This window comes from Leptonychotes weddellii, chromosome 5 (genome assembly GCF_054177405.1).
Source record: "Leptonychotes weddellii isolate Sample4059 chromosome 5, ASM5417740v2, whole genome shotgun sequence".
In the NCBI taxonomy this organism is placed as follows: domain Eukaryota; kingdom Metazoa; phylum Chordata; class Mammalia; order Carnivora; family Phocidae; genus Leptonychotes; species Leptonychotes weddellii.
The window spans coordinates 91,139,954-91,164,798 of NC_138373.1; the positions used below are offsets into that span (position 1 = coordinate 91,139,954).

A 24,845-nucleotide genomic window follows, 5' to 3' on the forward strand; every position below is an offset into this window, starting at 1 on the left:
CCGCAAATACATCAGAGGGCATGCTAGGCTTACCATGTCAAAAACAATGACTCCACAAACAAACAGGATAATAGTACTATTACATGTTTAAGGGTCTGTTAACTTCAAAGCAACAAGCACATTATTGGAAAGCCAATCTCTAAAACCATTGTTTCCTGGGAATGTAGTATGAAGATCATTGCTTTGATAAGCTTTAATAAGCATCAATAAACAGTCCACGTCACTTGCTTTAGTTTGTTGGGGCCTACTAATTGCTCCAGGACTTCTCGTGAATGATCTACAAAAGAAAACAATGACAATACATTAATTCACAATAATCAAAGATATTTAATATGTCCTCATGTATAAACTAGGGATGATAACCATGATACCTCATAGGGTTATTGAAAAGATTAAAGGGGAGGATATATAAAGAACTGCAACTAAAAACATTTAACTAGTGGTAACCCTCATTATTAGCTGCAGTACACATATCATAGTAATACTTGTAAAAAAAAAAATAGGCATTCATTGTTTTCTCTGTAATTTAGTCTCAATTTCACCAGCCAGAGAGTAAAGGTATAATTTCACCATTAACCTGTGTATAAACTTTCTCAGGGTCCTGGCAGGCGACAGACATACTAATGTGGTGTGCCTGAACAGGGTTTAACAAAGCGACTATTTACAAAGGAGTGAGCAGGATTAAAGAACGCCAATAGGTGTGGTAAGACACTTTGGGAAGCTGCAACATACCCAAAATGGTTACGGGAGGGAGCAATTACTAGAATAGGACAACTTGACCTGGAGGCAAACATTTTCCACGTCACACAATACTCTTATAAAGCATGATTTTTAATAGATAATTATATGAATTCATTATAATTTAATCAATGTATATTATTGGACATGTAGATGGTTCTTAATTATTCTCAGTAGTGATTTTTAATATGGTTTATATCTCTTTTGCCAAGTCAATTTTATAATGTCTTTTAAAAAATACGAATTAAACAAAAATACTGACAAAATGTTCCTACTTTAAAAATTATTCATAAGTTTACCAAACTTGTTTAATAGATACAGACTATGTTGTATATACAACAGCTGTTCAAACTAGTCTTGGAAATTTTCTAGTTTAGTGGTTGTTAGAGTTACAGATTTCACAAACCAATAGAAAAAAAAGTGGGCCCAACATACGGTTTCTAAATTTTATTTTATTTTATTTTATTTTTTAATTAAAAAAATATTTTATTTATTTGAGAGAGATTGAGAGTGTGAGCACAAGCAGGGGGAGGGATCCAGGGCAGAGCGCAGAGGGAGAAGGAGACTCCCTGCTGAGCAGGGAACCCGATGAGATATGGGACTCTGATTCCAGGACCCTGGGGTCATGACCTGAGCTGAAGGCAGACACTTAACTGACTGAGCCACCCAGGCAACCTCTAAATTTTATTTTAAGCAAAACAAAAATAAGCCCAAACACCAAAACTTAATGTAAGCAAGAGAACCAGAGTGTATGGAAATGAAAAGTAATTATACTTCAAAAAACGAAGGTTTACATCAGCAGCTAATTTTCAAAAATAGCAGCTCATAAGAGAACAAATGCAGTCTTATTGTCATAAAAATATCATTTATTACAGAGGAAATCCATTATATAGGAAATCTAGATTAAAGACAGGTTTCAAATAAGTTGAAAGTAAAAGCATGGACAAATGTATATCATGAAAACAGTAACTATAACAAAGGTGGAGTGCTTTACTAATAGCAGATATGGGGAATATTTCCCAACTCATTCTGTGAGACCAGTATTACCCTGATGCTAAAGCCAAATAAAGACATCACACACATACAAAGCTACAGACCAATATTTCTTATGAATATGTACTCAAAAATCCTCAACAATACACTAGCAAATCAAATCTAGCAATATATAAAAAAACTTGTATGCCATGATCAGCTGGGATTTATCCCAGGAATGAAAGGTTGGTTTAACATCTGAAAATAAATTAATATTAATACACTTCATTAGTTTCCTATTGCTACTGTAATAAATTACTACAACCTTATTGGCTTAAAGCAACACAAATTTATTATTGTATAGTTTGGAGGTCAGAATTCCAAATTAGGCCTCATTGGGCTAAACTGGATCAGCACTCCTTTTTGGAGGCTCAAGGGAAAGAATTCACCTCCTTGACTTTTCCAGCTTCTAGAGGCCACCACATTCCTTGCATGCCTCCATATTCAAAATGAACAATAGTAGACAGTCCTTCTCATGCTGCCAATTCTATGATTCTCCTTCTGCCTGCTTCTCCCCCTTATAAAGACCCTTATGATTACCCTGGGCCCACCTGGATAATCCAGGATAATCTCCCTATTTTAAAGTCAACTGATTAGTTCCATTTGCAACCTTATGGAATATAACATATTAAGGTTCTGGGCATTAAAACGTGGACATCTTTGAGGTATTATTCTGCCTATGACATATACTATATCAATAGAATAAAGGACAAAAAGCACATGATCATCTTGACACAGAAAACGCATTTGACAACACTCGTGGTAAAAACATTCAACAAACTAGGAATAGAAGGGAACTTCTTCAACCTAATAGTGTCTATGAAAGAACTAAAGTTTTAACATCGTATTTCATGATGAAAGACTAATGTTTTCCCCCTACGATGAGAAACAAGGCAAGGATGTCTGCTCGTCCCACTTTTTTTTTTTTTTTAAGATTATTTATTAGAGAGCATGCATGTGTGCACACAAGCAGGGAGGGTAGGGGCAGAGAGAGAGGGAGAAGCAGATTCCCCACTGAGCAGGGACCCAGATCCCAGGACCCTGGGATCATGACCTGAGTTGAAGGCAGCTGCTTAACTGGCTGAGCCACCCAGGCGCCCCCGTTCTTCCCCCTTCTATTCAGCATTGCATTGGAGGTTCCAGCCAAGGAAATTTGGGAAGAAAAAGAAATAAAAGGTATTCATGTTGGAAGGAAAGAAGTAAAACTATCTTTATTTGTACATTATGTAATACATATAGAATGTCCTGTATAATTACAGACTGTCCTAGGGCATCCACTAAAAAATGAAAACTAATAAGTGAGTTCAGCAAGGTTGCACAATACAGGATCAATATACAAAAGTCAAATGTATTTGTATACACTAGCAATGAACAATCCAAAAATGAAATTAAGAAAAGAATTCCATTCACATTACCAGCAAAAAGAATAAAATACTTAGGGATAAATTTAACAAAAGAAGTGAAAAACTTTGTCTGAAAACTACAAAACATTGTTGAAAGAAATTCAAGATCTAAATAAATGGAAAGACGGGGCGCCTGCGTGGCTCAGTCGTTAAGTGTCTGCCTTCGGCTCAGGTCATGATCTCAGGGTCCTGGGATCGAGCCCCGCATCGGGCTCCCCGCTCTGCGGGAAGCCTGCTTCTCCTTCTCCCCCTCCCCCTGCTTGTGTTCCCTCTCTCGCTGTGTCTCTCTCTGTCAAATAAATAAATAAAATCTTTAAAAAAATAAAAAAATAAATGGAAAGACACCTGTCTGTGTTCATAGATCAGAAGATAATATTAACATGACAATACTCCCTAAATTGATTGCAGATTCAATGCAATCGCTCCCGGAATCCCAGCTGTCTCTCTTTTTTTTCTTTAGAAATTGACAAGATGATCCTAATATGTATATGGGAATTCAAGAGACCCAGAACAACCAATACAATTTTAAAAAGAAAAATTAAATCGGAAACTTATACTTCCCAATTTCATTTTAGTTGGTGTTTTTAGGATTATTTGGCATTTTTACTAATTATGAACATGTTATCAAACATACATACATATTTGTTTTCTGACTGCATTTGTGTCATCCTTCTGTAGAAATTTATTATTGCACATACATAGGATGACATTTTTCCCTCCAGTACACCATTTTAGGTAATTTAAAAATTTTGATGCTAGATGGCAGTATTACATTACTCAAAGTCTCCTCAGGCACCTTTTTCTGGAGAAAATAGAGTATTTAGGATGGTGACTTTGAATAGTAGGAATAACCAGTGCCTGTGAGTTTATTATGCTATAAAGAGAAACTGTGGGTTCTCTAACTATTTAGTGATCCCTTTCCAGAACACTGTAGTGTTTTTTTTCCTCCTCTCCTTCTGAGTTCTTGGCTGAGACCCCCCATAATAAAAGACAGATTAACCAGAGAAAAACAGCTTATCAATATGTATGCTTCATGTATGCATGAGAGATACCCAGGGAAAATGAGTAAACTCCCTGAGATGGCCCTAGCCACCACCTTACATACCATCTTCAGCTAAAGACAAAAGAAAGATATTGGGGTGAGGCGGGGTGGGAAGGCATCAAATTATAGGAGGTTATTAGAAAAAGCACAGTAAAAAGTAAAGGTAAGGTTTGCTATACAGATTTGTGTTGGTGTCGTCTCCATTGACAAGATTCTCTTGTGATTTAGAGTCACCCTTTTCTTCTAAGTATAGAGAGGGAGATACTTACAAAGGGAGATTTTTTCTTTTCTTTTTTTTTTAAATTTTATTTATTTATTATTTGTCAGAGAGAGAGCGCGAGCAAGCGCACAAGCAGGAGGAGTGGCCAGCAGAGAGAGAAGCAGGCTCCCGCTGAGCAGGGAGCCAGATGCGGGACTTGATCTCAGGACCCTGGGATCATGACCTGAGCCGAAGGCAGACGCTTAACCGACTGAGCCACTCAGGTGTCCCAAGGGAGATTTTTTCTTTATAAATGCAAATTTCTCTTACAAAAGGGTAACTTCTGTTCCGTATTCAGAGCTTCTCTATTGTCTGCTGTTTCTCAAAAATAATCAACTCAAAAAAGTCCTTATCCTGAAGAAGCATATTGGGGTGGCATATTCTGCCACCCTTCTAAACACAGACTCTCTGAAAAAGACTCAAAAAATCATCAGTACCAATCACACTGCTGTTGCTTGATGTCACTCTCCTATTTCCGTCCCTTTTCTAGTAACAGGTAAGCCACTGACACCAATGGTTCTGGGAAATTGCTCCGCTGGGGAAAGAATTAGAGATTGTGCATCAGGTGACTTAGGTTTTTGTTTTTTTTTTTTTAAAGATTTTATTTATTTATTTGATAGAGACACAGCGAGAGAGGGAACACAAGCAGGGGGAGTGGGAGAGGGAGAAGCAGGCTTCCCGCCGAGCAGGGAGCCCGATGTGGGACTCAATCCCAGGACCCTGGGATCATGACCTGAGCCGAAGGCAGACGCCCAACGACTGAGCCACCCAGGCGCCCCGTGACTTAGGTTTTTACTTCCAGTTCTACTATCAAGTATTTCCACTTAAGGTCATTCTCTGTTCCCTTATCCTTAAAACAAGGGTGTTATGTAGATGAAGTCTAAGGAAGATTTTACCATCTCTCAAAGTCTATGATTAATATAGATGGAGATCACTTTTTGAAAGAGCTACATGGCGGGGCTTCTAGAGCACCAAGAAAAAGAAGAAACTGGGAAACAGAAATTAACTAATTTTTTCAAATGATCAATTACATTTGTAATTTAGATATTTTTATAGACTACACAGTGAAAAAAGTAAGGCTGGCAGATTTTTACAAACAATGGTCAAAGTTCTAATGCCTCATTACAGTGTATGGAATAAAAAAGTTCTGTGGCACAGAATTGATAATGAATAAATAAATAATAATGAGGAAACAATAATATAGGATTTAGGAAAAAGTAAAATACAAAATAATAAAAGAGTTGTCTTTTAAGCAAGGAATCAACTTTAATTAAAGGAATCTCAGAAGCAAACCACTTGGGTATTAATGTTTGTTTTGGGCTCTAGGTGGTAAATCTTGACATATTTATGATTTAGGAATCTAAGTAAAGAACTTCCTTGTATAGTAATCAGGCTGAAACAAATCCTCACATATGACTAAAATTTGGGTCAATTCAATCAAAAGTAGCAGATTTCCTGTTGGTTTTTCCTGCCTTTCAGTGTAAAACATAAATTAATTTAGTGCTGTCTTATTGCTTTATTGCCCTTTTAAAATCTAAACCTCCACGCCTGCAAATACTGTGAAACATGTTTAGATAATTATGAGAAACTGAAATGCCTGTCTGTTGTAGATTAGTAAAGGTGTGTGAGCTGAACTTACTGATAATCACTGCAGACATAACTGAATTAAAAAGAATTTAATAAGTTGTAAAATTATTTTTCTGCTTCTATAACATCTAGAAAAAGTACATCATGTCAAAGAACAAAATTCAGCCAAGTAAATTATAGGCTTTATTAATTGATTCATGAATCAGGCAGCATCCCATCTAGCAAATAGAGGGAAGCTCTAAGGAGTTGTACAAAATAGAAGATTTTTATAGGAAGGAGAGTAGGGCAAGAAGTTATTAGCAAAAGAAAAGTAGGGATTGGTTCAAACAAGGTCACCTTCTCATAGGGGGAAAGGCAAAGGGTCCTATTAGGTGGATTACCTCACCTTCCTCTGGCGGGATGAAGAGGGCCCATGTGATAGATTACCTCATTGGTGCTGAACAGAAAATTTTACACTGTTTGTCTTAAAATTTCACTCCTTGGAGAAACTGAAACTGCAGTTAAGTCTAAGTTTGCTCTATTGGGGCAAGTGGCTCTATCTTGGACCTGCGGTTTTCTTTCTAAAAAATTATAATTTACGAGACTTTAAATAGCAGTTTATTTATTTTTTTTAAAGATTTTATGTATTTGACAGAGAAAGAGAGAGCACAAACATGGGGGAGTGGCAGGCAGAGGGAGAGGGAGAGGTAGAAGCAGGCTCCGTGCTGAGCAGGGAGCCCGATGTGGGACTCAATCCCAGGACCCCGGGATCATGACCTGAGCCGAAGGCAGACACTTAACCGTCTGAGCCACCCAGGCGTCCAATAGCAGTTTAGTTTTTATTTTCTTTTCTGCAGAAATAAAATCAGGTGTTTCAAACAGTTTCAAGACCTGATGTATAATGTGGAGTTCTGTTTATAGTCTGACTTTAAGGTTAAGAAATTAAAAAAATAGAATTATAGTAGAGAAGATAAACCTATTAATTTAGGGAATTTGAGGGGAAACTATAGTGACACTGTCAATATGGGGGTGAGACTGCTTTGGGGATAACATTATAATTGAACATACTATGTACATATATTTTTATGGAAAATAAATCATATTGTCTTATATAGTCATATATAAGCAACCACATAAATATATAAGCATGAGGAAAAATGTTATATAAGGTATCATGAAAGAAGAAAAAACTTTCATTTACCAGGCCAACCTTGTAAATGAAACCATTTACCTTCTTTGGAGAAAAAAATAAATAAAAATTAAATATAAGGTGAATATATTACCCCATTTTATTTTCATTTAATGATGGTAGCAAAAATATACAATGGTGGTAGGGTTGACAGGAAAGGGGGAAGAGTAGAAATGATCTGGGTAGTTGAAAAACTTCAGCTTCTTCTCTTTATGAACCTTTTTTAATAAAGCAATGGTATATGAACTCTTTTGCATTATTATCAGATCTCTCAATTTTATGATTGACAATTATACACAAGGGCAAGCTGAGGTCCATAGAAGTGTTCTGTGCTAAAAAAATTTTGGGAAATGCTTGGAATAAGATAGTTAAATAAGTTTCTTAGCTATAGCATTTCTCAGACCCTTTGATAAATTAACATTCATTATAGTGGTATGCTGCATTTCCCAAACTTTTTGGACACACAAACGCTTTTAGTTCTGGAGTGTCTGGGTGGCTCAGTCGGTTAAGCATCCAACTCTTGGTTTCAGCTCAGGTCATGATCTCAGGGTCAGGAGATTGAGCCCTGCATTGGGCTTTGAGGTCAGCGTGGAGTCAGCTTGAGATTCTCTCCATCTCCCTCTCCTTCTGCCCCTCCCCCAGCTCATGCATGCTCTCTCTCTAAAATAAATAAATAAATTAATAAAATCTAAAAAAAAAAAAGCCACTTTTAGTTCTATGCTATTGTTGGGGAATAAAAATATCCCTCTACCACGATGGACTCTGAAAAACAAACTGAGGGTTCTAGAGGGGAGGGGCTGGGAGGATGGGTTAGCCTGGTGGTGGGTATTGAGGAGGGCACATTCTGCATGGAGCACTGGGTGTTATGCACAAACAATGAATCATGGAACACTACATCTAAAACTAATGATGTAATGTATGGGGATTAACATAAGAATAAAAAAAAATTAAACAAACAAACAAACAAAATATCCCTCTACCCTTTAAAATTCTTCTGGCTGCTGTCTGAATTAAACAGGAGATAGATTAACAGGGGAAAATCAAATTTAATTTGCATGTATGGAGGTCTCATAGATATGGGACCTAAGAAGTGACCAAGATAGACAGCTTTTATACTTTTTAGATGGAGAAACAAATTTTTTATGAACTGACAGGACAAAGAAAATTTATGTTTGGGAGCTTTAATTAATAAGGAATTCTAAACAGAATTGAGGCTGGGGTAGTAAAATAGTAAAAGTAACAAGGTTTGTTTATATAGACTTCCCCATCTCTGATGATAAGGATGTCTTTCTAGCTCCTGGTGCAGGGAGGGTACCTTTCACATGGGAGATTTGTTTCCTACTTTCGGGAGACAAAAGAAGGTCAGAGTGTTCTTGCATTGGCTGTTTCTTAAGTAACTTTAATTCAAAACAATAAATATACTCCATGGCATATTTTGGGGTGGCCTGCCCTAAGCTCCAACACTATACCTATGGTATTTTCTAGAACATAATAACATGTCACTATAGTTAAGGGATTTCAGGGCAGATCAAGGAAAAAGATATGACCACAAGGTGGCAGTAGGACACAATAAGCTTTATTTGGGCTGCGCTTTGACAGATTTGCTTTCAGAAGTCCCTCACAACATGAGATCTTCCAAAGACAACAATGTGTGTGTGTGTGTGTGCGTGCGTGTGTGTGTGTGTGTGTGTGTGTGTGTGTGTGTGAGAGAGAGAGAGAGAGAGATCGAGAGTGGTGGGGGCACTACTAAGAAGGGAAGGAGGGTAAAGGAATTCCCAGAGGACTGGAGAGGAGGTTTGTGTGTCATGATGTTGCTCAGCATCAAGATAAGGGAGTCTCTGGGTCAGAGAGCTCCAAAGGGCAAGAGTGGCTTGAGTGCAGTTTTTCAGGGTATGCAAAGCAGGCAGGCTCTAGATGCTAAAAATCTGCTTCTTTAGGCTGTATTTAAAATCACTGAATGAATAAAGATTCTGATGCCGGTGGCTTTTTGAATAGTCCCAATATGCTATGAAGAAATAAACTATGTAGGGGTGCCTGGATGGCTTAGTTGGTTAGGCATCTGCCTTCAATTCAGGTCATGATCCTGGGGTCCTGGGATCAAGCCCCGCATTGGGCTCCCTGCTCAGCGGGGAGCCTGCTTCTCCCTCTCCCTCTGCCGCTCCCCCTGCTTGTGCTCTCTCTCTCTCAAATAAATAAAATCTTTAAAAAGGAAAAAAAAAGAAACTATATAGAGGCCATCTTTGGTTCATTTACATAGCAATAACAGTTGGTAAATGCTGGCCTAGATAATCTTCTAGGTCAAAACTACTGTTATTCTATTCCAAGGATTTCAAACTCCTGTCATTTTAATGTGTACTTTCACTTCTAGTAAACCCACATGAAAATATAAGAAGTGATTTGAAAGGGGTATTGTGTTCCTGCTCCAACTGCTAAAGTTAACTGATAATTATTCTTTACTGTAAAGCAATGGTTCTCAAAGTGTGGTCTGTAGATCCTACAGTCTGAGACCCTTTTAGGGTTGTGAGCTAAGATAGTCACTTTATTCATGGAACATCATTTTTACTTGAAAGAACAGCTGACAACCTAAGGTTATTCAGACTTGGGTACTTGTCAGACTATTTCTTCTTTTTTTTTTTTTAATTTAAAATAAATTAATTAACATATAGTGTATTATTAGTTTCAGAGGTAGAGTTTAGTGATTCATCAGTTGCATGTAACATCCACTGCGCATTACATCAAGTGCCCTCCTTAATGCCCATCACCAGTTACCCTGTCCCCCCACCCACCTCCCAGCCAGCACAGATTACTTCTTGAAAAAGAGCAAAATGAGCCTATCACTTCAAAGAAAACAAATGTCACAGTTTGTTGCCAATGATAAAATTTTAGCTTTCAAATGGATTTTGGAAAATTTGTAGCTATCATTATGATCTTGACAACTACCCAGTGGTGATATTAACAAATGTGATTTTTTTGCTATAATAAAATGTGTTGACATTGGAAGATCTATATTACTAAGAGAGCCAATATTTTCCAAACTGCCAATGCATGACATTACAAAATCACGTATGGGTAAAAGATCCAATCAAAATACAAGACAGATGAATGGATTGTAATGTGAGTGTATAAAAAGTTCATTGATATATTTTCACCTTCCACACTGCAACTAACCTTTAAGAAATGACCGCTTACTGAGTTTGGGGGTAATATCAAAGAAGAGTGTCCACAGGGTAACCAGAAAGATAATAAAGGTAAAATTAGCAAAGGCTGATTTTATAATATGTTGCCTAGTCAAGTTATCTGAGACAAATATAATAGAACATTAAAATAGAACTATTTCAGCTAAGGTTCCAGGACTAGAGGTACCAGCTACTCTCTCCCATTCCAGTGAGATTCCAGACCTATATATGACTTGTAAATGCTTGGCTGAAATCTGATTTTGGAATCCATGGCACTTCATCCATTCAAAGATACAAAAGTGTTAAAGTGAGAAGGGATGGAGAGTTGGAAATTGAAGAAAGGATTTCTTTGAAAACAGCAGTGATTGGAGTTCTGGAAAGAGGGCTGGAGGTGCTTGCTTTTCCATTCAAGCCCAGTGAAAGGAAACTCTAAGGAGATCGGTTGGAGAGTCTGATATGTCTCTTGGGCTTGGAGGACACAGGACACTAATTTCAGACCCACATCTGAGAAAACTAAAGGGCAAAAGGCTATGGTGAGAGTCTCTGTAGCTAAAGAGAAGACTGAGGTTGGGACGTATCTGCACTCTTACTGCCTAAAGTATGTGTTTCCTGTGGACAGATGAGGGCTGCCATGGGTTTGCCTTATATTTTGCTCATGAAAGGAACCCAACTAAGTTAGGAAACCTGAGCAGAAAGAGACTGAAGGTATATTGCTGGATGCCTGGGGAGAGAGGAAGAAAATAGTAGCTACTAACCAGAAGAGACATGCTGGCTTGAATCAAGAGAACTGCAGATAGGAGATACATGCAATGATGAGGGGCTGGTAGGAAGTGGGCCCTGAAGAACCCCAAAAGTGCCCCACTTTTGAGAGAGGACGGATCAGCTCACCCACAGGGCCTGGAGTGCTGACCCTTGATCACAGTAGCACTGGTCAAGTAAGACTTTTCCTTCCCTTACCTCTGTTCTTGCTTATACCAGTCCCACCCTGTACTAACATAGGTGGGATCAGAAACCACGGTGGGCAAGCTGGGGAAGGAAGAAGAGAAGTGAGGGATGGTAAAATACAGAAACCAACAATGTCCCCTTACCCACTGCAGCCAAATCTGAGCTGACTGGAGGAGCAAAAGCTTTAGCTTGAACTTGTTCGGACTACTGCATGGACCTAAGACATTTTAATTACTGAAACGAGAGGTTTCAGTGATACAGAATGGCAAGACATTTTGACTATCTGAGAATGATAAGTCAATGGCACCTGAGATTTCATCTGGCAGTAGGGAAAAATTAGCCTCTTTAGAGCAGATTTGCAATAAGGTAGTGTGAAGAAAATAGAATCAGTTTACGAGTACCCCTTGCTTGTTCAATATATTGATCAAACATAGATCAGTGGATAGATTTACACAACTTGATTGGTATTCTGGAAAGATTATCAAAGATTGCTGTTATACATTCCATATACTGTGGTCTCCTCCAGCTTAAAATAAGCGCCTACTGGTTAGAATACAATTTTCTGCCTTGTTTGATGACCAGAAAACCTCTGTTTGCCTTCTCACAACCGATAATATATGCAGGTACCAATCCCCTGCACTCAGTCCCATGAGTTTTTCTTGTTCTAAGTGATTTTTTAAAGACTATTATTACTAATTTTTATAGATAAAACCATTCACATGATAAAAATTCAAAAGGTACAAAGGGTGTATAATGCAGGATTTTCCTACTCTTGTCCCTCCACAACTTTCCCTGGAGGTAAGCACTGTTAACAGTTTCTCATGTCCTTTTTGGCTTTAGTTTTTTGAGAAATGTCTTGGCCCAAAAGATTTAGTCTTCATTATAGATGCCACTGATACAAAATACACCCCATTGTACACTTGGTTTACACTGACAGTCCATACATAAGAACAGAGGTTGTTAAGAGGATTTCTAGGATCATAACTCAACCTAGAGAGTAACTATTTAGACTGTAATTAGAGAAATGAGCTGGAAGGACTGGACATCAGTGCTGACTTACAGGTCAGGTACAGGTTATCCTGTGGTACGTGGCCCATTGCTGGTGTAATGCAAAAGGGCTGAGGTGCTGTGGTTTCAGGACACAGTCATATATAGTATCATGGCTCTGTTTTTCCCACAATAATATAGTATTTTATTCATTATTTTATAAATTGTGATACCAAAATGATATTTTTGCAATTTTAAAATTTATGTTCTTATATATCACTATTAGCTCTATTAGATTTTATAAGTAATAAAATATTCTTTTAAAGATTATATTTTTATTTATTTGAAAGACAGAGAGAGAGAGAGAGAGAGAGAGAGAGCACAAGTGGGGGGAGGGGCAGAGACAGAGGGAGAAGCAGACCCCCCAGTGAGCCGGGAGCCCGATGTGGGGCTCCATCCCAGGACCCCAGGGTCACGACCTGAGCTGAAGGCAGACGCTTAACCAACTAAGCCACCCAGGTGACCCCTAAGTAATAAAATATTTTTAAAGGTAAAATCTTCATGTTTTGTATCTTTAGTAGTCCTTTTTTTTTTTTAAGTAGGCTCCACACTCCCACACCCAGCATGGAGCCCAACACGGGGCTTGAACGCTTGAACTCACAACCTGAGGTCAAGATCTGAGCTGACATCAAAAGTTGGATGCTTAACCAACTGAGCAACCCAGGCGCCCCTCTTTTTTCTTTAAAAAAAGTTTTTTTCATTGGAGTACAGTTGACACACAATATTACATTAGTTTCAGGTGTGCAACATAGTGTTCAACATCTCTCTATGTTATGCTATCATCACCACAAATGTAGCTACCATCTGTCACCATACAACAATATCACTGGTTATATTCCCTATGCTGCACCTTTTATTTCCAGTATCATGGCTCTTATACAGGCCAAATGGGCTGTGACTACTTTGTTCTCCTTCAGTGAAGTATCTATCACATTAGCCTGAGAGTCCAAATTGGTCTGAATCTCAATGGCTATAGTTTGATGAGATTAGAGTCAACAGGTCATTCAGCATATTTAATAGATGTAATATTTTAAGCTTGAATTTTTTTGTCTACATAAAACATCATGTTTATTATCAAGACCTCTACCATCATCATCACGACTAACATTTATTGAGCTTTCACTATGGACTAGCCACCATATAAAGTGCTGTCAGATAGTTATCATGACTAAGCTTATGAGGTAAGTACTGCTATTATATCCATCTTACAGATGAGGAAACTGAATAATGGAATGGGTCGAGTAGTTTACTTAAGGTCACACAGTTACTAAAAGATGAAGCCAGGATTTGAACCACCCAATCTATCATACTAACCTGTTATTAGGGGGCATCCATGGAAGAGTAATATACGTATCTGAGGACAGCAAGTGAGGACAGCTTCTACAGCCTCATCAGTCAGATTCACACAATGTCCCATATGAATCTCCTATTTAAAAATAAAGAAAGGATAGTCAAAAGAAAAAACAGATTTACGATGACAGCATGAAAAAGCTTGGGAACTACCCTGATACAAAAAGAACCAGGGGTGCCTGGCTGGCTCAGTTGGAGGAGCATGAGACTCTTGATCTTGGAGTCATGAGTTTGAGCCCCATGTTGGGCATAGAGATTACTCAAATAAATAAAACAAAAAACAACAAACAACAAACAGAGGTGCCTGGTGGCTCAGTTGTTTAGGCAGCTGCCTTCAGCTCAGGTCATGATCTCAGGGTCCTGGGATCAAGCCCCATGTTGTCAGGCTTTCTGCTCAGAGGGGAGGTCTGCTTCTCCCCCTCCCTCTCCCTCTGTGCGCTCTCTCTCTCAAATAAATAAAAAATCTTTAAACAACAAACAAAAAGAACCAAATATCTACTTGCAAGAAACATTCAATAGAAAGGACTAATGTAAGTATGCAGTAATTTGGAAAGTATAGATGATTTAAAAGTTAAGTGCCCAATCATTTTATAGAGCAATATGGCAAAATCTATTAAAACTGAAGATGAGTATACTCCAGAACCCAGCAGTTCTAATTGAAAATGTCCACTATACAGAGTAACTCTTGTATATGTGCCCAAGGAAACAATTTATAAATGTGCTCATTTTAATATTATTTGTAATAGTAAAAAAGTGGATAATGGGTAAACAAATGGTGGTTTATTAATGGAACAGATGAAACAGTTAACATGAAAAATATCTACTTGTATTAATAGACATAAATCTCAAACATAATGTTAGTTCAGACACTTTGGAAAACAGTATCGTCTTATCTTTTAAAGCTAAATGTGTACTTACTATATGATAATCCCATTCCTAGGTGTTTACCCAAGAAAAATGAAAATGTATGTCTACACAAAGACTTGTATGCAAATTTCTATAGTAGTATTCATAACAGTCCAAAATTAGAACCACCCAAATGTCCATCAAATGGTACATTCACCAATTCTGAACAAACTGTGTCATATCCACACTATGAAATACTACTCACCAAAATAAACAAATAAAAGTAATGAAACAGTAACACATGCAACAACATGGATGAATTTCAAAAACATTGTGCTAAGTGAAAGAAGTAAAAGAGGGGCGCCTGGATGGCTCAGATGGTTAAGTGCCTTTGGCTCAGGTCATGATCCCAGGGTCCTGGGATCGAACCCCACATCGGGCTTCCTGCTGAGGAGGGAGCCTGCTTCTCCCTCTCCCTCTGCCTGCCGCTCCCCCTGCTTGTACTCTCTCTCTCTGTCAAAATAAATAAAATCTTAAAAAAAAAAAAGTAAAAGAAAAAAGTAAAAAACAAAAAAACTGGGCATTGCATGACTCCATTTATATGAAATTCTAGAAACTTTAAAACTATAATGCCAAAGTAAATCACTGGTTGCCTGGGGATGGAAGCAGGTAGAGAACTGATTGCAAAGGGATGGGAGAAAATGTTGTAGGGTGATGGAGATGTTTTATACCTTATTGTGGTGGTGGTTAAAGGCTGTATAGCAATTACCAAAATTCATCAAACTGTACACTTAAAATGGGTAAACTTTATTGCATGCAAGTTATACCTTAATAAAGCTTGGAAAATTAATTTTGAATGAAAAGCAAACTGTAATAGAACACATATATTATAAAACTATTATGTGAAAGTTTAAAACATAAGACAATACAATATCTTGTTTATGGATCTATATGTGTCTATCCATATATAGGTAAAGTATACAAACACACAAGGAAAAATAAACAGGTGTCTTTAGAATGTGGTTACTTGGAAGGAAGAAAGGGAGAATAAATGTGCAGGGAGCTTTACCTGTAACATATAGTTTTTAACAAGGAACTAAAATAAGTATGGAAAATGTTAAAATTTAAGTGGCTGGTCCACAGGTTTGTGTTATATTACTTTCTATCCTTTTCCATATGTTAGAAATATATATCCCTCGTTTGGTGTCCTAATGAGGAATCCTTCTGCACTGGTGGTGGGAATGTAAAATGGTACAGCCACTGTGATAATAGTATGGCAGTTCCTTAAAAAATTAAACACAGCATTGCCATATAATCCAGCTATTTCACTTCTAGGTATATACCCAAAGAATTGAAAGTGGGGACTAGAACAGATTATTTGTGTATCTATGCTCATAGCAGCAGTATTCACAGTAGAGAATAGGCGGAAACAAGTATTGAAAGATGAATGGATAAATGAAATGTTTATGTACATACATACACACATATAAGCATATATATATAAACACATATAAACATATACACGTGTGTGTATATATATATATATATATATATATATATATATATAAATATACCATATATATACAATGGAATATTATGCGGTCTTAAAAGGAATGACGTTCTTTTTTTTTTTTTTTAAGATTTTAGTTATTTATTTGAGAGAAAGAGAGAGACCACAAGTAGGAGGGAGGGGCAGGGGGAGAAGCAGACTCCCCGCTGAGCAGGGAGCCCGATGCGGGGCTCGATCCCAGGACCCTGGGATCATGACCTGAGCCGAAGGCAGACACTTAACCAACTGAGCCACCCAGGCGCCCCAGGAATTAAATTCTGACACATGCAGGGACACAGATAAACCTTGAAAACATTAGGCTAAGTGATATAAGTCAGACAGAAAAGGACAAATATTGTATGATCCACTTCTATGAGTTATCTAGAATAGGCAAATTCATAGCGACAGAAAGTAGAACAGAGGTAGCTAGAGGCTGAGGGGAAGGGGTAATGGGGAGATATTGTTTCATGGGTAATGAGTTTCAGTGTAGGATGAGGAAAAAGTTCTGGGGATGGATTGTGGCGATGGCTGCACAACAATGTGAATGTACTCAATTCCACTGAATTGTACACAAAAAATCGTTAAAGTGGTAAGTTTTGTGTTATGTATATTTGACCATAATAGAAGACATTTTAAGAATTCCGGAAGTAAGATTTATCTAATAGTCGACATGTATATTTATGGTATTAATATTTTTTCCTCCTGAAAAGTTGATATTAAGTTGGTATACTATTATAATCAATCATATCTTACAAATAAAGGAAACCTGAGTATATTGAAAACTCATAAAAATTGAGGAAAAAAGCATCTTGTTATAAATTGGCAAACATGTCCTATGATATAGATATAAATTGGCGAAGGCTACAGACAAAGAAATACAATTTGAAACAGATGGAAGGAATAGTGTCCAACATTTAAAATATATTAAGGCATAAAAAAAAGATTCAATGCTGCAAACCGGTTTAAAACTGAAAATAATCTGAATTACCAACAACAAAAAGGAAAGAAATGATCCATCCTATGAACAGGCAGACGCTTAATGACGTGTTCTGTTTTAATCTGTTGCTTTTCATATGTTCTGTTCCTGGAAATTATATTATCAGTGTTGCTTAATTGTTTATAATTTGAAAATAAATTCAATCAAAAGTCCAAGGACCTCGGGACGCCCAGCTGGCTCAGTCAGTAGAGCATGCGACTCTTGATCTCGGGGTTATGAGTTCAAGTCCCATGTTGGGGGTAGAGTTTACTTAATAATAATAAAAAAAAGTCTAAGGACCTCTCCTAAAGATTGACAAACAACATATTAAAACATTTATTGAATGTCATGATTATTTCTGAAATTTCTGTTGATCTGAGTTCCCAGTGGGCAGAGACCATTTTGTTCATCATTTTATCATCATCTTATCCCCATATTTTACTGAAGTTCCAGGCACAAGATAGTCCCTCAATAAATGTTATCATACTAACTTTATATTAATAATTAATAATTAATATCAGTTTAAAAAAATAAGAATAATCTACTTGCTCCATTTCTAGTCCTTGGATAAAATTAATCAACCAACCAACCTATCAAATATGGGAATGTGATTTGTTTGTTTGTTTGTTTTTTAAAGATTTTATTTATTTATTTGAAGAGAGGCACAGCGAGAGAGAGGGAACACAAGCAGGGGGAGTGGGAGAGGGAGAAGCAGGCTTCCCGCCGAGCAGGGAGCCCAATGTGGGGCTCGATCCCAGGACCCTGGGATCATGACCTGAGCCGAATGCAGATGCTCAACGACTGAGCCACTCAGGCGCCCTTCTTTTTTATTTTTAAAGATTTATTTATTTATTTGAGAGAGAGAGGGAGAGCATGCACATGGGGGGAGGGGCAGAGGGAGAGAATCTTCAAGCAGACTACCCACTAAGCAGGGAGCCCGATGTGGAGCTCAATCCCAGGACCGTGGAATCATGACCTGAGCCGAAGGCAGACGCTTAACGACTGAGCCACCCAGGCGCCCCTGAATCTTTTTCTAAGTCTGCTTAGGTTGGTAACGAGCTCCTAATTTTGTAATACTGAAGTAAATACGTAGGTATGTTTCCTATCACTGCATGACAACTAATTTCCTGGTGGTTTTATTAGGGAATGATAAACTATGTTAACTGTTTGGGAACTTTATTAAAAATGATGATTATAAGATAATGTTATTGTAAGAACTAAATAACCTAATGTATATAAAGCAGTAATAAGTGTGGAGGCTGGAATATAGTTAGTGCTCAACAAATGTTAGTGTTTCAAACAGTAAAAATTATGGCAGAGTTTATTGCCCCTACAGTTAGCATGCAATTTGGAATTTGGAACTCAGTATAAGAAAATATGGTAATTTCTTAATCAAAAGATTTGTAAAAATATATATGCTATATGTACATACATGTGCACACACATACGTATAAGCAGGATTTAGATATAAAAAGATTAAAAAATTGTCTCTGGGCAATAACTCAAGGAGAAATATTTTGGCAAAAACATGGTACTGTTATTCTTTTATGATAGTTATTGCTAACATTTATAATTCATTTATAGCCTGTTTACTTCCAAAAATAATTTATGTAGCTGATTTTTTTTTTAAGATTTTATTTACTTATTTGAGAGAGAGAGAGAGCATGAGCAGGAGGGAGGGGCAGAGGGAGAGAGAGAGAAGCAGACTCCGCACTGAGCAGGGAGCCTACCTGGGCTCCATCCCAGGACACTGAGATCATGACCTGAGCAGAAGGCAGATAGATGCTTAACCGATTGAGCCACCCAGGGACCCCTGATGTGGCTCATCATTGAAAAGCTCATCTATATTATTATTATTATTATTTTTAAGATTTTATTTATTTATTTGACAGAGAGAGAGACACAGGGAGAGAGGGAACACAGGTGGGGGAGTGGGAGAAGCAGGCTTCCCACTGAGCAGGGAGACTGATGCGGGGCTCCATCCCAGGACCCTGGGATCAGGACCTGCGCCAAAGGCAGACGCTTAATGACTGAGCCACCCAGGTGCCCCATGAAAAGCACATCTATATTAAATAAGACTAAAAACCTCACTATAAACCGGGAAAGGAGGAAACCAAAATCCTGGGATAAAAGGATTCTTAATATATTTAGAAGCAGTTTATAGGTGCCACATCAGTCACTGAATGGAAGGCCTGAACACAATGTGGCTGTTGGGGAGGAAAACCTTTTTCCTCTTATTAGGTTCTATATTTGGGAGCCTGTGAATTAAAATGACAAAGACAGACAAGCAAGAGAAAAGGCAAGTTTGGTCACACACAAGCTCACAAAGAAAGTGGTTCAAAGAAATGGCTACAGTATAGAGTTTATAGATCATTTTCATAGGAGAAAGGGAGGGGGAGAAAGGACACTTAGAGAAAAACAGATGACTTTTAGGAAAAACAAAGTGGGCTTTTAGAGAGTAGATGGGGAGGTGTGATAGTCTTGTGACAATTTTCTTTTATGTCATTTCTCATCTGACTCCTCCAGTGATAGGAGTGATCTTCCCTGGGATTGGGTAGTCTTCCTTGAAGGGGTTTGATGGCAGCTGAATTCTTTTGGAAGGCTCTGTTTTTAGGCAGATGGAGGGCGAGTGTTTCAGACAAAGCCTCTTTTTGCATCTGTTGATTCTTAAACATCTTTAGCTCAAAATAATTTTTATGTGACAGGCATATTCTGGATCCCTGCATGTATATTAAGAAAGTAGGATGGCAAGCCACTAAGTAGGCCTGGTAATGAAAATTCTAAAGAATATCACTTCACATTGATGAACTTTCATAATCTTCACTATAATAAGATTATTCTTCAATGTGTTAGAAGCTAAAACTTCTGGAAAATGAGGACTTTCACTGGAAGTAAAATGGGTTTTTATTTAAAGCATGCTTTACCTCCTAACTTTACCCGTTTTTCCTTACTCTGGAAATAACGAGGTAGAGGCAAAAACCAAACCAAACCAAACCAAAAACACGCCATGGAAACACCTAACTGATAATAAGGCACTGGTTGTTTTCTACATTCAAAAAGCAATTTCTGAGGATAATATAAAAATTTAGTTAGCACCAACTCTATAGATATCTTAAAATTACCTCTAATTTCTTGGCACAAGATCCATTAACAAGCGCAACCACGCCATCGTCAGATACCTAAGCAAAGAGAACAATCAACATGGCACATAAATGGGAAAGATGAAAGTAAAATTTTCCAAATATTATTAATCACTTATATATGGTTTTATTGCCTCCCATTCAGCAAACGTGTTTTGCCACACTTATCTTTTTCACCCTTACTTAAAATAATTGAGGGGATTGTGCCAAGTTATATTGCAGTTCTATAACCACTGAAGCATGAGGTGGTCAACAATTCCAACAAAAACCAAAAAAATTAATCATGTTCTTCTGATGAGTCATGGAAGTTCACTGGGCAAACACACACAGTCTTTATATTTCAAGTCTATATTTCATTTACCTGAGTAGCTGAAAAATCAACACACTGCAAAAATGGGCAGTTTTCTCCTAATGCATGTAAGGACACATCGGTAATACCTAAACAGCCACCTAAATCAATGATCTTTAGCAGCCGGCAGTTGAATGCAAGAGCAAGGACTCCTTCATCAGTGAGATTGCAGCATCTTTTCAAAGAAGCTTCATGCAGGTACGAACAAGAGGAAGCCACAGCTTTTACTCCTGAGGGAAAACAATTACGTATCAATGAGCTATATATGTATACATATGAGAAATGCGACTGATTTTCATTTTAGCAATCACCAGTATTGATACACCCAACTGTATGTTAGCCTTTTGCAAAGTAGTCCATCTCTGAGGATATACTTATCTTCCAGTGATGCTGTCATTATTAAAACTCTTTTGGAATATTTCAGGAATTGTCTACCATAGGCTGTAGTTTATGGCAAGCCTTTATTGTTGACAAGTAAATTTGCCCTTAGGAAATAGCCAAAAGTCATTCAGAATCAAATTAGGTCATTAAATAATAGATGAATCTTTTTGTTACAACCAAAGTTTTAAAGTAATAAAGTTAATTTTCTTGTGGACTCTTGAAGGGAAATCAAAAGTTAAATTGCCCAAATGTCTTAGGTGATAGTTTTCATGCTTATCCTTAGGAATCATACTTCTGTCTCTCTATTCTCTCTTCCCCTTTTGGCTTTTAAATCCAATTAAATTGATGTAAATGCACATTGGAGACTGGTACATGATAATGTGTCACAAAAATAAAAGAGTACTTTGCGGATCCTGGGCCCTTCAGTCATGCATAAACATTATAACAGTGTGAAAAGATAACTTTATGAGCAAAATACACAAAAGGGAAGATGGTGAATTCATGTGTAGGTCATTTTTACTCTTCTCCATATCTTAAGAAAGGACTTTCAATTAATTAATTAATTAATTTTTTACCTCCCTGAAAGAACTTTTGTTTTATTTATTAGTGTCCAGCATGAAAGTTCTTTTTAGTGAGGCATTATTTGTGTAAATATTTAAAAACTTATGCTTCTTTGTAATATTATGAATAGCCTAACTTGCTAACCAATAATTGCAAAATACAGCAAACTACTCAAAACATTTTCCAGAAACCTAGCTAGCCAAATAAGTCTCTCTTACATTGAAGGAAAAGGTTAAAATCCTTTATTGATTAAAAAAAGGGTAAAAAATCCTCTAGTGTCACTGAAAAATGCAGTTTGGCTATAAAAAACTATGCATTGTAGGGGAAAAAATGTACAGCATAGGGAATACAGTCAATGGTATTGTAACAGTGCTGTATGATGACAGATGGAAGCTACACTTGTGCTGAGTAGAGCAGAATGAATACAGTTGTCTAATCACGCAGTTGTACACCTGAAACTAATATAACATTGTATGTCAACTCTACGCCGATAAAAAATTTTTTTAATTCAAAAACCATAAAAACAAAAAAACAAGCTATCATTGTACAGACTGATAAGAGAGTGCCTAGTAAGTTTAATGTGATGATGATTTAACTTTCTGTGGTAATTTAGCATCAAGAAAGCCTTAACAAAGTATGAACTGCTAAATAGCAAATGAATGTCAAAGTGTTCTGAGCTCTTGTATATGGATGTCCATCCATGTTTACTTTAAATATGTTTCAAAAAAAATAAATAAATATGTTTCTCTTTTTTTAAAGATTTAGTTATGTATTTGAGAGAGAGAGCAGGTCAGAGGGAGAGGGAGAGAGAACCTCTAAGCAGACGCCTCACTAGCGTGGAGCTGGATGCAGGGCTTGATCTCATGACCCTGAGATCGTGATCCTGAGCCAAAACCCAGAGTCAGATGCTTAACCCACTGCACCACCCAGGCATGCCTACTTCAAATACGTTTAGATTACAAGTAGTGACTTAACCAGTATATTTCTTAACTTTCAGCAACGGTTATAAGCAGGAATTCTAATTTGGATTCTTTATCTTAGTTTGAATATTTTTATTGATAAGTACAGTTTCTGTTTCTTTGACATCTTCATACTTACTTCTGACATATTAATTATACTAGATGGTGAATAGGAATCTACCAATTTATTCAGTGTTAATAAACATACCCTTTGAAGTTATGGAAATTCTGTTTTCTTTTGAGGAACTTAAATTTAATTTCTTTAGTTTTCTGCAGTTGCGCAGGTGCAGGAGAGCAGTGTCTGAAATATCACAGCTTCGTAGATCTAGAGTTTGGACTTCAGGATGTAAAATCTGTAAAAAATACATGATTTTGAAAACTTAATTTTTCCTATAAATATAATAAATGTTTATTCCATGTTGAGTGTTTTGGTGGCGATGACAGACAAATGGTGGATGGAAACCAGAGCAAAACCTATCTGAGTGCAGACACATAAAACATAAAGCAGGAAGAAACAAGTCCACTTCCAACTGGAGGTACAGCTTCTAGTGCCCCCAAAGTCTTTACTGGGACACATAGCATTGTTGATGTGGCTGGTACAGCGTAAGGACCCACTAGACCTGAGAAGCAGATTCAAGGTGCTGGCATGTGCTTATCTTTTTCCAGTAGTTCCTGACTGTTATTAGAGATCCTAGCTATGTGCCTCTACTCAGCAGGTATGAGTATTTAGTCTCTACATACTGAATGGTTATAGGATGTGAGTACTGCTTTTCTAGAACATTTACCTCCTTCATTCTTATTGGGAGCGCGTACAAACAAACCCAGTATTATTGAATATTTACTTAAGGGCAACAAATAGCAAATTGATTTTAAATTGTTCTGAGCTCTCTTCCTTGGCTCTTTCTTTCTTTCTTTTCTTTTCTTTTTTTTTTTTTTTTGAGAATGAGGGGGTGGGAAGGGACAGAGGGAGAGGGAGGAAATCTTTTTATTTTTTTTTTGAAGATATTATTTATTTATTTGACAGAGAGGGACACAGCGAGAGAGGGAACACAAGCAGGAGGAGTGGGAGAGGGAGAAGCAGGGTTCCCGCCAAGCAGGGAGCCCAATGTGGGGCTTGATCCCAGGACCCTGGGATCATTCCCTGAGCCGAAGGCAGATGCTTAACCACTGAGCCACCTGGTGCCCCAGGGAAAGAGAATCTTAAGCAAGCTGCTTTCTACTTTTTTCCAAAGTAGAAACAGCTTTACTTTTCTGAAAAAAAGTGATGTACTATTGTTGTAAAAGATTCAGAGAATATAGAAAAGTTATAAAAATGATAAGAATATTTCTATTTATTGAGCACTTACCAGGAAGGGTACTAAGTGTGTTATATACATTATGTCATTTAATATTCTGTCTCAAACACAGACACACCCCTGAAAGATTGGTCACTGCCATTTTACAAATCAGGGAATTGAGGCACCTGACAAACGCTTCAGCTGAACCTTTAGGCTGATTTAGGAGGCAATATAGTATAGTGATTAAGAACATGTCTTCTGGAGGCAGACTGCCTGAGTTTGAACCCTATGAATATGATCAAGCTCTGGTTTTTGTATGTGTTTGTGGGCCTCAATGTCCTCATTATTAAAATGGGGTTAATATTTTGTGAGAAGTAAAGATGCCTGGCTTATAATGTATGCTATATATGTCAACTGTTATTATAAATATTATGATAAGCACACTTGTGTGCTTTCCCTATTATTAATTTCTTGGGATTGATGTCAGAAGTAAATGGTAATTATATGAAGTGATGGAGATGTTAAATAACCCACTGTGGTAATCATTTTGCAATGTATAAATGCATCAAATCATTGCGTTATATTATTTGCTTTAAACTTACACAATGTTATATGTCAATTATATCTCAATAAAACTCGAAAAATACTAGGACTAAAATTGTTGAGTCAATAGTAAGCACATTTTTAGGACTTTTGATAGTTAATGGCAAGCTGTCCTCCTAAAAGGTTTTTTATCAATTTATACTCCCATCAATAGGAGATAAAAGTGACTATTGCCCACACTATTGTCAACACTGGGTATTATTATTTTTTAAGTCTGCCAAACTGAAAGACAAACTGTGACTTTTATTACTAATGAGGTTAAATTTCCTTTTATATGTTAATAGTGGTTTATATATTTTTCTTTGAGTATTTCCTGATTCTTTGTTTTAGTATTTGTTTTAATTTTTCTTAGTGGTTTGTAGGGATTCTTTAAATTGTCAAGATAACAAACCTGTAGAATTGCATGTGTATTACAAATATTTTTCCTAGTTTGTTACTTGACTTTGCTTTTTTTTTC

General features: G+C 37.1%; 1 protein-coding gene across 2 annotated transcripts in view; it reads right to left on the reverse strand.

The window, feature by feature from the left end:
- Window positions 1-68: 68 nt before the first annotated feature.
- Window positions 69-24,845, reverse strand: part of AMN1 (antagonist of mitotic exit network 1 homolog) — a 50,823-nt gene continuing 26,046 nt past the window's right edge. For both annotated transcript variants that reach the window (XM_006730285.3, XM_031024790.2), the window contains exons 3-7: window positions 22,717-22,861; window positions 20,620-20,837; window positions 20,241-20,297; window positions 13,712-13,823; window positions 69-277 (exon numbers count right to left, since the gene is read on the reverse strand). In XM_006730285.3, the coding sequence (XP_006730348.2) occupies window positions 204-277; window positions 13,712-13,823; window positions 20,241-20,297; window positions 20,620-20,837; window positions 22,717-22,861 (606 nt within the window). In that variant the 3' untranslated portion in view covers window positions 69-203. The remainder of the gene's footprint in view (window positions 278-13,711; window positions 13,824-20,240; window positions 20,298-20,619; window positions 20,838-22,716; window positions 22,862-24,845) is intronic.